The following is a 14,371-nucleotide window of genomic DNA, read 5'->3' on the forward strand; positions in this document are numbered from 1 at the left end:
AGCCCCGATGTCATTGGGAAGGGCCCACGTGCCAACTAAGGGGGCGCGCGTGGCTTGGTCCGGCTTAGTCCAGAATAGATGGAGTAGACTGGAAATTCTGATCCCTTCCAACTACCATAGAGGAGTTAAAGAGGTGCCATACTAGTAGCGGTGGTTCAGAGTGCCTGAAAGTTTCTTTGATGTTCTTAGACTTTTTCAATACCTCCAAAAGGAAAAGGAGTGTGAGGGTATATCGCTCAATACCCTCTTCACTTCCCGGGCAAAGAACGATCCCTGAATTTACCGCAATTTGCCCAGGAGGAGTGGCAAAAATCCCCGCTGACGAAGCGTCATTGGGAGCGTCGCTGGTGCCTGGGGAAACATCACTGAGCCCTCCTGATCTGAGGATACCGACCACTCCAGGATCGATTCTACCATCAGCAACTGCTGATTTGAACACAGTACCGGTGAGTCCAGTGAACAAACTAGAGGGAGCGGAAGCTGAGTGGCAGGAATTGGGAACATCAGAGGAGCTGGGAAGGTCAGAACCGCAGAGTGTGGGGTCCTCGACTCTGCCAGGCCTCAGTGGAGGCAGTGAGCAGCTTCGAATGAAATCTGGAAATGCCATTGCAGAAGAAGATCTTTTGGGGGCCCAGGGGGGAGCTGCAGTAACAGACCTTGTTAAGCCGGGCTCGGTGACTCTAGAATCCCTATGGGAATTGGTAGCCTCATATGGCCCACGTTTTCAAGGGCTGCCGAGGCAGTTAAATTCGATGTCTGAGAAATTGGATAAAGTATCCCAGGAACACGATGAAAAGAATTTCTGAAAATATAAGTAAGATTATGGATTTACAAACAGCAGTAAAATCGACACAGAATGTATGTCAAGCTTTAATCCTGGATAAGCAAGTTACCAACAGAAGAGTGGAATTTATTGCAAATAGACTGAGGAGATTGAACTTAAGACTCTTGAATTTCCCAAAAGTAATTGGGGAAACACCCTGAGTGACTTTGAGTAGATATATAATAGAAATATTGAAAATACCATCTGATAAGATTCCGTCTATAAATAAGGTCTATTTCCTCCCATTTAATAGAAATAGGGAAGGTAATCAGCCACAACTTAATTTAAGTAACTTGACTGAGATTTTAGAATCTTCTACAGAAATATATGAGAGAGTGACTTTACTGGTTTCTTTAATTACAGAAATCGATGTGAGCTTACTTATGAAATTTTAGTTTCAACATATTAATGAAAGTTTCATGGGTCAAAAGATCCAAATATTCCCAGATTTATCGAAAATAACACAGGAAAGGAGAAAGGCTTTTCTTTCTATGAGCCAGGAATTGAATACATTGGGAGCAAGGTTTCTTCTAAGATACCCCTGTAAAGGGGTCGTTACCTTAAATCGTGATGTTTATATATTTTATGCCCTGGAACAGCTTAGGGTATTCATAGACTCTAGAAAGAGAGGGCCTTTGTAACTTTCTCTCCTAATGAGGAACCGGGTTAAATCCATAACAGATTTCAAAAAAGAGAGGTAAATGTTATCTAGTGTGACAATGTCATAGTATTTTTTAGATATATTATATCTTTTCTGTTATAGTTCCCAAGATTTCTGTTCTCCTCTATTTTATTATCTGAAAAAAAAAAGTTTGGGGTCTAAAAAATGGATGATGCTTCAAAAATGTTTGCCAGTTGATTTGGAAAAAATATTAGAGATTTCTGAGCAAAGGGTTTTTTTTCTTTGTAAATTGTTAAAAATGCAATAAAGAATAAATTTAAAAAAAAAAAAAGACTACCATTCTGCTTGTCCTAAGAGAAATTTGTACTGCAGGCTCAGAAAAGCTTTTCTGAGCTCTGAGAATTTCTCTGTCTTGGGGCCATGACATATCACCAGCTTGTATGGCTAATTTATCATGCTTTCTACAAAGAATGGTTGTTACAGTTGAGCAGCTTAGCTTTATATGAATTTCAATATAATAAGTACATAAGATTTTTTCCTTATAGGAAACTAGGCAAAAAATGGAGTCACCTAGTGTCCACAGGCACTAACCATTTCAGAGATTTTAATTTAATTTAATTGAATTGAACTGAACTGGCCGGTTTCCATATAGAAAATAAAAAGTATATATTCTAAGTTTTGGGAGTATCAACAGAATATAACGTGTGAGCCAGGGGTCACTGGGTATTCTATCTGTGGCATGAATTTAAATGAAATTGGATAAACGATTCAAAAGTTAAGCGAGAGCAGAGACGATCTTAAGGTCAGTTTCCCTTGAGGAATCTAGGCTAAATTAAGTGTGTGTGTTTCTTGGTTCATGGACTCATTAATAGTGTATATACACTTGAAATTGTATCTCTTTTCTTTGTAGTAACTAGTATATACAGTATTTCTTCATTCCTCTGCCCTCAGGCAGGCCAATCCCCATAAGTAGGTTATGCACCTCTACCAGCAGATGGAGATGGAGTAAAAGCTGACGTTAGATATATATATAGCCCTGCCCTGACAGCATGTCGGTATTCTCCATCTCCAGCAGATGATGGACATGCATTTCCCTACTGGTGATTGGTTGTAGTTTAAAAAAAAAAGATTAAGAAGAAAAGTTTATTGCACCACTTGTACTCCTGAAGTGACACCTTAGGTCCCTGCCTCAGTTGAGCACCTTAGTCCAGCAGCCTTTTCAGGTGTGGGCTTTAAAAAAAAAAAAAAAAAAAAAAGTGAAGTGGTTGAAGGATGAGGGAGCCTCAGCAGTGAAGACTTTCGCCCTCTCCCCTCTAGCCGGAGACCCGGTCATACTCTCAGCCAGGGCTGACAGCTAAACTCAAGTGTAAAAAAAAAAAGAGCAGAAGGCAGAGTTAGGGATGTTTTATTCCCTTACTCCTTCCTTACCAGTTCTTCCTCCGTTGGAGTGAGTGGTTGGCATCTTTTTTTCTTTCTTCCTTCTCACTTCTCTGGGGAGTTTAGTGAGGTGCAGTGGCGGTGCAGGCACAGTGGGTTGAGCAGCCTCTGGCACGTGGCTGCCACATGGTGGCTTACTTGTTTATGCGCATGCTTGTCGCCAGCGGTGTGATAACATAGACATGCACATTCGCGCCTACTTGTGTGCACAAGGCTGAGGCCTATATTTGTAGAGAGCCTGTTTGGGACTTAGGGCCTACCCAAGCGCGTGCTGAGCACCTGCTTGAGCATGCACTGGATGCCTACTTGAGTGCAAATATACTATGAGTGTACTTGAACGCGTCCTTTATTTGGGCAAACAAGGAAAGTGAGGTGGTATAGCACCAACGATAAAGAAGTCTAAGCACTTAGTGATCTGTGCTGCTTGGTATAAAAGGGCAAAACAGCCAAGGATTTCTGCGAGTCTATCCCAGTGCTTTGTAGACGCTGGGCCATCCCTTTGGTCAGGGGGGACTGAAGCTGAAGGCGACTCATTGAGGGTGTCTCCTTCAGTTGACCCTAGGACAAAAACATCTTCAGGGGATGTTCGATCCATGGATGTCAGATTAGGGCCTATTTGGCCTGGGCCCATCTTCCTTTTCCTGAGTAGGATTCTCCAGGGACTACATACATTTCTGCAGGGGTGAACAGCAGAGATCGCAATGCCTTCAACAGGGTAATGTACTCAAGTTTCCCAGTTGTTTGTCACTGCATGCAAGTGCCACAGTAAGGGGTCCTGGATGGTATGCAGGAGGATGTGGGTAAAGATGATTTTGATGAGGGTTTGGGATTCTCCCCTCCGGATGAGGGAAACATTCCTCTGAATTTAGAGCCAAATAGAACTCTGCGCCATTTCTTTCATAATGTTGTTATCAATTCTGTTAATCTCATACTCTGAAGCTGGTTAGTGTGGCTGGGAGTGACTATGGGTGCGCAAAAGACTGTTCCTGTTTTGGTCTTCCTACCCAAGCTTTGTTTTTCCTCTCCTGGATGCAATTCAAGAGTTGATTGTCCTTGTATGAAACTCCCCAGAAGCAAACCTTAAAGGGGGTTCTCTTACTCGTCACTCACATTCCACCCATCCATTAGATCATTTTCTACCTTGCGTACACATTGCCTCCTGTGCCACTGTGGGGTCTTCTGTCTGCCCACAGAGGGGGTGATCCCCATGGGTGGGTGGTCATTTGGGGTGCTGCTCTCACAGCTGCTGGACTATTCTTTCTGCCTGAAGACAGAGATGGCCTGCCCCTGAGATAAAGCTGGATGGGCCAGGGCCTGCAAGGCCCATCCCATTTCAATTACTATACAATGCTGCCATCTCCTAGTCAAAGTCAGCATAGCTTGTGAACCTAAGATTGGTGCAGATTGGAGAGGTAGGGGGAAAGATGGATGGTTCACACTCATTCACATACAGTCTTGCTCTCTTAGACACACACTGGCATTCTCTCAGTCACACGTGCTTTCTAGACATGCGCAGACACTGACATACATGCTGCTACTGCTGCTCATCTACTCTCTTAGCTAGTGTCCCCTCCTCTGGACTGGCTAACCAAGGGCAATATAGCATCATCATGTAAAGTTCCCGCTCTTGTTGCCAGCCTGCAGCATACATTTTTACATTTCCCTCTCCCTCTTCACAGCACTATGTCTCCATTTGCATTGTCAATGGCCCACTGCAGTGCCTTTCTCTGAGATCAGCCCAGGCAGCTCACACAGAGGCCTGACCAGCAGGATAGAGAACTTCCCCTGACTCCCAGCAGTACACAAAAAAAAAAAAATACTGATGATAAAACATAGTCCTCTTCTTGTCTTCTGTTCTTCTCCTGCTGTCTTTCTCTCATAAGGTGGTGATAAAGCTGCAGCTCCTGCTGTTTTGTTTGTTTTGTTTTTTTTGTGCTAGCTGTAATTTGTACTCTTTCCAGCAGAGTTAAGCTATGACATTAGGCATGTGCATTTGTTGGACCATTTGTTTCAGCCATGTGTGTGTATCTCGCGATCAGAAGGAACTCGCACAAAAAAGAGGGTATGTGCACATGCGAATAGGTGCCCACATGCGTGCATACCAGCGGTTTTGTGCGCTATGGGCGCGCAAATGAATGGCCTAAAAAAAAACAACGAATGCACATTCCTATGTAACATCAGATTCTCCAGGAAGGAGGAGTGGGAGGAGAGAAGAGAGACCGAACCAGCAGAGCCTGTTCTGAGGGAAAGAGGGAGGGACTGGACCAGCAAGCATGGCAGACTAGACAGAGGAGGTCTTAGTCTCTTGTACTCTCCTGCCCCACTCTAGCCAGAGGGCGGCTCATTCCTTTGCACTTTTCAGCTTTCATATAGGCTTCGTAAGTAGGAAACCCAATGGAAATTTTAGAATTGTGAGAAAATTGCTAAGCTTGCTCACTTAGGGGAGGGGGAGGAGTCATTGCTGCCACTGGCCTGAATTTTTTTTGGGGAGGGCACATCACTCCTGCAATGCCCCCCCCCCCCCCCCCCCCCATTCCAACACAAGTCATTTTATCCTGGTTATTTAGTTTGCCCAACTTAGTCATGTAGGAATGTTCTGCAATCCTTTTAGAAACTTGACAGAATTGTGTTGCAGAGGCTATGCAACCCAGAAATAACTGAATGTTTAAGAAATACTACTAGTACATTGCAACCCTTGAGAATCCCATTTGCATGTTCACTAAATGTGAGCAGTCTGTGCAAGTGGGGAAAGTGTTGATGCCAGTACCCATGGTCCATGGCAGCTACCACTATACTTGTCTTATCGGTTGGGAAATCAGCTTGGGGGTGATGCCAGCACGCTTGGGATTGGGGAGACAAAAGGGAGATGAACAAAGTAAAACAAGAGGATAAGGAAAAGAATGGTCCATTTTATGTGGTGGCTATTATATGCTGCTTCAGATATGAGCAGATGATTATGTTAAGGGGCCCATTGATTGTTTGGAGTGCCGACATGGAATGTAGCCAATTGTTTTCTTGGCAAATAAAAATTAAAATCTAAAAAAAATTTTTTTTAAATGCAATGTCTCCCAAAACTAAGCAAAGTAAGCATACAAAAATATAAGAAAAATCATGTGTTTCTCTCGACTTCTAAAAATTTTACCTGGGGTGTATGGGTGCCTGGATCTAAATAAAACCAAAGTGCTGCTATTTTTCCAGTGCTACCACAAGACTTTATAAAAGTATGTCAGGTCTGAATTTTCCAAAAAGTGTTTTCTTTGCTGTGCTTATTAAACTTTTACTTTTAATTATGATATATATTGTGGTTTTTTAGATAAAACTTCTTTGGAGCACGTGCAGTGGAATATAGATCCAGGGACAGATCTTTCCCAATACAAAATGGATGTGACTGTAATAGATACAAAGGTGAGAAAACTTTTCAATGAGTTAGATTCCCCTCTGAGGTAAAGCATGAAGAGGATAATTTTCAAAGCCGTAGTAAATTCGTCTGTCTGAAAATTGCCTTGCCTAAAGTATGTGCAGGATTTACGTGTACTTTGAGGCATTCCTGTGGCATGTTTAAGCTGCAGAGTAAAATACACACACAGAATGGAATTTTAAAATTTGCACATGCACTTCCCTTTTCTTTGCCCTCAGAGAAAAAGAGTCCAGGGGTACTTTTATCGCAGGATATTTTCATAAGCACATTTTCAAAATAAAATTATGCAATTAGTTTTTTGGGATTTTTTTTAATTGCTTACCAGGCCACTGGTACAAAACTACCCATGGACTTTGCACTAGGTGAAAATTGCTCCCAGAAACATAAAACAATATACACTAGTTTTTATAACACTCATGATAAATATCAGTACACTAAAACTGATAAATTTAGAAAGAATTTGTTAGGAAAATTTGATGTTTTCCTGTTTTATCTAAAGATTTGCAGCTGCTATTTCTATATTTCTAAAGTCTCTCTATCCAGAGAGTTATCTATTTTAAGGATTAAAAGCATACATTAGAATCTAAGGGTTTTTTTCTGAATATAAGTAGATTTATTTTTTCTACTGAGAATTTAGAAGTCCATGTTCAAAAGCATTTAGCCAGCTAACTGAATATTTGGGCGCTTATCTGGCTAAATTCTAGCTGGCTAATTTAGGGGCATTCAAGGGACGTAACTTGGGAGGAGTTATTAGCCTGGCTAACTTTGCTATTCATTAGCTGGTTAAGACTGGTTGAGCCAAATCCCTGCCCTAAAGTTAGCTGGCTAATTTCAGTAGCTGGCCATCCCTGGATTTGTCAGTAGGCACCCACTATGATTGTGCCTACAGCGTCACAGAAACAAGCGGAGAATAGATCCACACTCAAGTCGTCATATAGAGCAATGGAGTGTAGAAAAATTAGATAGTCCTTACAAGTTTGATATCTTGTCTTTATTCCAAAGGGACTCCATAGTCTTAGATCTTTACATTGGTACAATAAAAGTTGATGTCCCCCGACAGTTACCGTGTTTCTCCCCACAGGCTGCATTGGGAGGGACAGAGGACCAGAGTTTTATATGCTTTCATAAGTTCATTCTGTTGTTCATGCCTACAGTGCAACTTATAGGGATAGCACGCTGGCTAAAATTTGTTGCCTTTCAGAACAACCCTTTGCTACCCTGTAATAGCCCCTTACAGAAGATAGGAGGGTGAAAACACCAAAAGTGCCTAGAGGCAACTAAATTCTAAATCTGTCCCTGTAGCTGGCTATATTCAATAATATAGCTGACTAACTTTGCTGTCCAGACTGTCTGAATATGGACCTCTTAGAGATGATGTAGGAAGATCGGTATATAAAAACTAAAAATAAATAAATAAAATAAATGATATTTTTTTGTATGTCGATAAACAGGCTGAATTAGCAATTACTTGTCTCTCTAGGCTAGTAGAGCTTTGAGCTGTACTGAACATGTAAAGGAGTTCTCATACAGGCGTTGCCTCATTAGCCCACTCAGTCATTTTTTTTTCCACCAGAATCATGGACGTATTCTCTCCTCTCATTTTTTTTTTATCCTTTTTGTGGCATTTTGTCTTTTCTTTTACCTTGGTAGTCTCCCAAAAGCACTTTAAGTGCTTAAAAAAATAAAACACTGAGCACAACAACTTCAGGTAGGAGACCTTGCCCAACATATTGGAGATGGAAGAAAGGAGCCCCCTTCGAGTTTAAAAACTGACACTGTGGGCAGATAGTGTCCATCACCGATGGCCACCAGCTTTGCTATTGCTGTCTGGGCCCAGAATACAGCCAGTCGAACTGCCCTCTTTACAGTCGCATGCCCAGCAATCAAGGACAGCAAAAATTGAGGGTCTACATCAAACCCGCAGCAGTAGCAGATCTTCCTCCTGGAGTTCTTCCTTGGGTCTGCAGAGTGCATTAAAGATTAGCTTATGGTGCTCCTCGCCATGAAGCAGAACAAAGAGGCCCTTTGTGCATCAGTGCCCAAATGCGGTCACTCTGAGAGTCCACATGTATTGAAGTATAAGCAGTCGGTACAGGGAGCATCTGAGGCCTCCATGGCTCAAGAGCTCAAGGTTCCCAAAACACTCCGCATCAATGCACCTGATACATACTGTGTCGAAGCGGTAGAAGCCCAGTGTAAGGAACATCGATGCATGGCGCATTGACTCCCAGAGCTTCAAAGCACAACTCACTAGACGCATATGACATTGACATGCCCAGCGTATGCCTCTTCGAAGCATCTACCACACAATGCATCAATGCAACCAGCATGCAAATCCTCAACACACATGGTGTCTGCCATTGATGCATTCCAGCGATTTCAAATCTTCCCATCTCAGAGTGCTTCATCTGCTTCAGGTTCTTCCTCCGATCATTCCCGGAATCAGATGTTTTATGCGCCTTTGAAACACAGGGACATCCCATTCTGCCAGCACTCCTGGCCACGCAAAGATATTCAACCTGGCCTTTGCTAGGTCTGGTTGAAGATGTCCTTCATCTGCCTCCCCCAATTACAAGGGCACTTCCTGTGCAGTAAATGCTGGTTCAAGGCCATCATTTTAGTTATACTGGACCTGGTGTGCTCCTTGTTACCGGTTTCGTCAGCATGGCCCCCTTTTCTGTACTCAGAACTTATCCTGGTGTAAAGAGGATGCTTCTTCTCTCACTCTAGTGCAAAGGACCCAACAGTCTACAGAACAGGTGGCGGACATTGTCCAATCCTTTTTTACTTCTTTCATAAGAAAACCTGGAACTTCCTTTGTCTGTTCTGTCCACCTTTGCCTATGTATTTTCTCAAGCTGTAGCAGCAGCAGGCTTCACAGGTACCTGCCCCTCAGGAATCCTCATCTTTGGTTGCAGTGGAGCAATCTCATTTGGGCATAGTAGAATATCCACAATATCCCTTGTTTTTTCCCCAGAGGAACCTCTTCTATCTCCTTTGTCTCCTTGGTGATCATGGCCGAGAGGGGGGGGGATCTCTGTGCAGTTCCAAGGAAGTCAATCAGGATTCCTTCTGACCCGCTTCCAGAACCTGACTACACTTCACATTCCAAGGATATCACCTTCTCTAGAATTATTGAGAAGATGGGGGTATCCCTAAATATCAAGTCCACAAAGGTAAGGACTCCTGTGCAGAGATAATGTCTACTCTCCATTTTCTGGACATTCTCTGAGCCTATGGTGCTTCTGACTCACCAGGTATTGGACATATTGCAGATGCAGAGGTGGGAAACTCCGATTTCTGGCACAATGGCAGCCAGGAAGCTGGATCTGAAATACTGAATGAAAAAGTCTCCAGGTTATGGCATAGTATAGTTGCCTCACCAGCTGGTGTTGAAGTCAATACTGAAAAGGGCCAAAAAGACGAGGCTCCACTCCAGTTCCCCTCCTGGGAAAGACCACAGGCTCCTTGACTTCTTCTTTGGCAGAAAGGTGTTTCAGGGATCCTTGCTTGCAGCCAGGGTTGCCCACCATTAATTCTACATGATGCAATATAATCAATGATTGTGTATAGAAACTGAAACCCTTTTTCTGCACTGAGACAGGCGAACCCTGGGCCCCACCTCAACTTCATGATGTGGAGGAAATCCCATACCACCTCTGTGCCGTCTGTGAGTCATTCGACACTGTCGCCCACAAATCGAAGGATTCAATAGGAGCACGTTGTATGGCGTAGCTTTGAGCTTGTAGTATACAGAAAGACGTCTTCAAACTTGTGGATCTGTCCTGCTTGGGTGATAGCCTCTATGAGGAAAAATTGCAGGAAGCAGTCTCCCAAACTAAGGAATAGAATGTGGCTGTCCAGTCACTATCCATGGCACTGGAGCAACCATTTACATCTTGCCACTCTTTCTACTCCTATCAAAGACCATACTACCAGAATCATACCTTCCATTCCTAACACCAGTACCATCTGCCATCTCTGCCATTACAAAGAAAGCAGCAGCATCAACTGCCCACTAAGCCTCGCCAATGTGAATGCAGGCAACCTTAAGTCTGCTCTACAGGCCCAGCTATGTTTTACATCAACAAACAGGAAGGAAGAGGTTCCTGGAGTCTCTGAAAGGAAACACTGCAAATTTGGAGCTGGGTGATAGCTCATCTGGCAAAACTTCAGACCTCGTACTTGCCTGGTAAATCCAATTCCCTGGCGGACCATTTCATCAGAGTATTCCTACCCCTCGAGTGGTCTCTCAACTAGTCTGTCACTTGCTATTTGAAATGTGGAGCCACAACTCTATCTACTTGTTTGCTACAGAGCACAGTCCAAAAGCTCAATCATTTCTACTCCATCCTTCTCAGCGAACTCCGACTTGCTCAGAAAGGTCCTCCTGGATTGGGGGAGGACCTTTGTTTACACTTTTTTTTTTTACAGCTTCCCTTGATCCTAAGGACAATTCAGAAGCTGCTTCGTGATTACGATCGCATGCTGTACATAGCACCAGCGTGGCCCAGACAGGTGTGGTATGCATATCTCTTACAACTCTACAATTACAGTACATTTGGATTTAAATCTATCCCAACTAACAAAGCATATGGATGCTTGGTCCACCCAAATTTTCAAGACCTAAATTTCATGGCTTGGTTGTTGAATGCTCACCTACCTCTTCTTGCCCAGGTACATTGAGGAAGTTCTCCTTTTTGCTAGGAAACTTTCAACCAGGCAGAACTACACTTTCACATGGGTTTGACACTCCAATCTGTGTCCTCAGCATAACCTCAACCTTTGTCACTGCAAGCCACGTGGTTTGTTTTCCTATTTAACCTTCTTTTAGACTCTGGTCTAGCTTCCTTGTCAATGAGAGTTTACCTGAGTGCCATTGCTGGATATCACATGTTCGTCGCTGGCAAATCGATATCCAATCACCTCCATTGTTTGCAGGTAGATGAAGGGGTTATGGAAACTGCATCCTCCAATTTAAAACCTTGTCCTTCAGTATCTAATGAATCCCACTTTTGAACTTTTGAAATCAGCCTCTCAATACCTGACGTTGGAAGATGGTCTTTTTGGTTGCGGTGTCATCTGCATAGCATGCTAGTAAACTTCAGGCCCTTGTGCATCATCCTCCATAGTTGCAGTTCTTCCAAAACAGAGTAGTATTTTGCACACATCCAAAATTCGTACTAAAGGTTGTCTCCGCCTTTCACTCAATGCCTAATTATTTATTTTATTTATTTATTTTAAATCTTTTCTATACCGTCGTTTGGTGGGGACCGTCACAACGGTTTACATTAAGGCACATAAAAGTAATAATGCTGCAGTTTGTCCGATTACAAGAGTGCCATAAGGTTCGGTAACATAGTTAGTGATCAATATTAAATGTTAAATGTAATGAATCTTGTCCAGGTCTCTCTATCTCGGTATTGATTACAGAATTAACTTTAAAATTGTGACTGTCTTTAAAAAACAAACAAACACATTTAGTGAATACAGCAGTGTGTGTGGGTGTTTTATTGTTCGTGCTTTGCTCGTCCCTGGTTTATATTCACCCTTCTCTTTCTGAAAAGCTTGTTTAAAGAGCCAGGTTTTTAAACCTTTTCTAAAGGTTTTGCTGTCTCTTTGTAATCATAAATCTAGGGGCATGGAATTCCATAGTATGGGTCCTGCCAGTGATAGTGCTCTCTCTCGTACTTGTGTTAGTCTTGCAGTTTTGACTGATGGAATAGTTAGGAGTGCTTTGTTTGCTGACTAGGTTTCTGTTAGGGACGTGTACACGGAGGGCTGTATTTAACCAGTCTGCATGTTCGTTATGTATTAACTTATGTATGGTGCACAGTGTTTTGTATTGTATTCTTTGTTCATTGCTTTGGAATTCATTGCAGTTAGTGTAACTGGGTTTAAAAAAGGTTTGGATAAGTTCCTAGAGGAGAAGTCCATAAACTGCTATTAATCATTAAGGAATAGTAGCTTGGGATCAATTTAATATTTGGGTACTCTCCAAGCACTTCTGACTTGGATTGGCCACTGTTGGAAATGAGATGCTGGGCTTGATACTCCTTTGGTCTGACCCAACATGCATGTCTTGTGTTCTTAATCCATCGTCTTACCTACTACCTTTCCTCATCTGTATATACTTGCAGGGAAGAAACGTCTTTATACCTTAGATTGTAAATGAGCTCTTGCCTATTATAAGAGAGAGTCCAGTTGCCAAGCCTCCCAGCTTTTTCTCTCATGTGACCCTAATAGACTGGGAACACTGATAGCTAAATGTACCTTATCCAATTGGATAGCCCTTTGAATTTGCCATTATTATGCGACAGCAGGCCTTGACCTCATAGACCTCGTCAAAGCCCATCAATTATGGGCAATGGCCTCTTCTGCCCATTTGCAAGAGGTTTCTCTGGAGGATATCTGCAAAGCTGCCACATGGTCATCTATGCACACCTTCATGTCCCACTACTTTCTTGACAATCTGTCAAGAGCTGATAGTGGTTTTGGCGAGGCAGTCTTGCAGGATGTAGTTTCATGGTAATCTGTTCTTCATGCTGGAGTTTGGTTGCTTACCAAGTAACTGCACTGTTGCAATCCTCAGCGTGAGACTCCCCACATGTAATGGCTAATTCAGTCTGCTTATTGATGGAAAAAAAGTTTGCTTACTGTAAACAGTGTTTTCCATAGACAGGATGAAATAGCCACCCTCCTCCCAGGAGAATGGACTAATCAGCTAGGTTAGCTCTAAACTTACTGAGGAGGCTCACGAGAACACCTGTGCAAGAACTCCCATGCATACTCAGTACAGTACTGGTTTGGAGAGACAAGTCCGAGCTGCCGGATGACATCAGCCACATGTAATGGCTAATTAATCCTGTTGTCTAGAGAAAACACTGTTTATGGAAAGCAAACTTGCTTTCCATGGTTTATGATCCTAACAGTGGCACAAAATGTTCTCAATAACTGCACCATTGCAGGATTATCTTAAAAGTATTGGAATGCTACAATGGCTACATTTTTTTAAATGGGAGCAGCACCATTATAAAGACTTAATGGGGTCAAGAAACCTCAATAATTGGTGTTTCAGGATTCAATTCCAGAGTCCCTTTCTGCATCTTGAGGGTACAGCAGCAGCAATGTTCACAGTCCCTGAGAGAAGGGCATTGCAACAATTGCACAATGGCAAGCACATAATTTTATTTATTTATTTAAAATATTTTCTATACCGTCGTTCAGTTATATACCATCACAACGGTTTACAAGCAGGCACATAAATTAAAGAAGGCAAATGTGTACTATAGTACATTCTAACAGGAGCCAAAAGGTTCATATTTGGGATTCATATATACTGGGTTCAGGAGGGAGCTGTGGTATGTAGCCCATGGCCAAATGTCACTATAATGCCTGGGCTAGGCAAAAGGATAAAAATTGTTTGAAGAAACATGGATAATTGCAAATATATTCTATAACCCCCTTAGAGGCTGGTGCCAATTAAGCTTGAAGCCCAAAAGAGCAGGAGAAAACATCTGAGGCCAAAGAATAAAGGCTTCCATTAGCAAACTATAACTTCCACACAACAGAATCTACTGCCTGTAAAGAAGCAGTATCTTTACATTTACAATTTTTTTCTAAATTTAGTTACACTTTTTTCTCCATTAATTTATGGTTGTACTTCTGTTAAAATGGAAGATTTCAAAATGCATTCCTACAATGAAAACCAGATCAATCTATTAAATTAACCTGTTAACTTGTACCTACTTAGTTTCCAACTGCTTTGATGACGTTCTACAATCTTCTCTTGACTCCCAAAATATTAAGAGGACATTATCACAAACTGGAATATCAGACTTTTGGTTTTTTAGAAAGATACAATTAGGGATTTGCACATATGCCAGTAGTTTGAATGAAACTTTAGAGATCACAGTAAAATTGCAGTCATTTTGTTTGTTTAGGATGAGACTTCAACAAAAGGAGAGACCATGGACTATACCTACGTCAGTGAGAGCATGTTGTTGAAAGTAAAAATGCAAGAGCACAATGAAGGGAACAGTCCTAGTAAGTTTCCTCCTCTCCATCAACT

General features: G+C 42.3%; 1 protein-coding gene across 7 annotated transcripts in view; it reads left to right on the top strand.

Moving 5' to 3' along the window:
- The window catches only part of RBBP8 (RB binding protein 8, endonuclease), a 379,857-nt gene that overhangs the window by 252,738 nt on the left and 112,748 nt on the right, over nucleotides 1-14,371 (top strand). For all 7 annotated transcript variants that reach the window (XR_003854777.1, XM_029591118.1, XM_029591123.1 and 4 more), the window contains 2 exons: nucleotides 6,196-6,287; nucleotides 14,244-14,346. Coding sequence is in view for 6 of the 7 variants with exons in the window: in XM_029591118.1 (XP_029446978.1) it covers nucleotides 6,196-6,287; nucleotides 14,244-14,346 (195 nt within the window). In the remaining variant the exon portion in view is untranslated. The remainder of the gene's footprint in view (nucleotides 1-6,195; nucleotides 6,288-14,243; nucleotides 14,347-14,371) is intronic.

Source organism: Rhinatrema bivittatum, chromosome 2, assembly GCF_901001135.1.
Source record: "Rhinatrema bivittatum chromosome 2, aRhiBiv1.1, whole genome shotgun sequence".
Taxonomy (NCBI): domain Eukaryota; kingdom Metazoa; phylum Chordata; class Amphibia; order Gymnophiona; family Rhinatrematidae; genus Rhinatrema; species Rhinatrema bivittatum.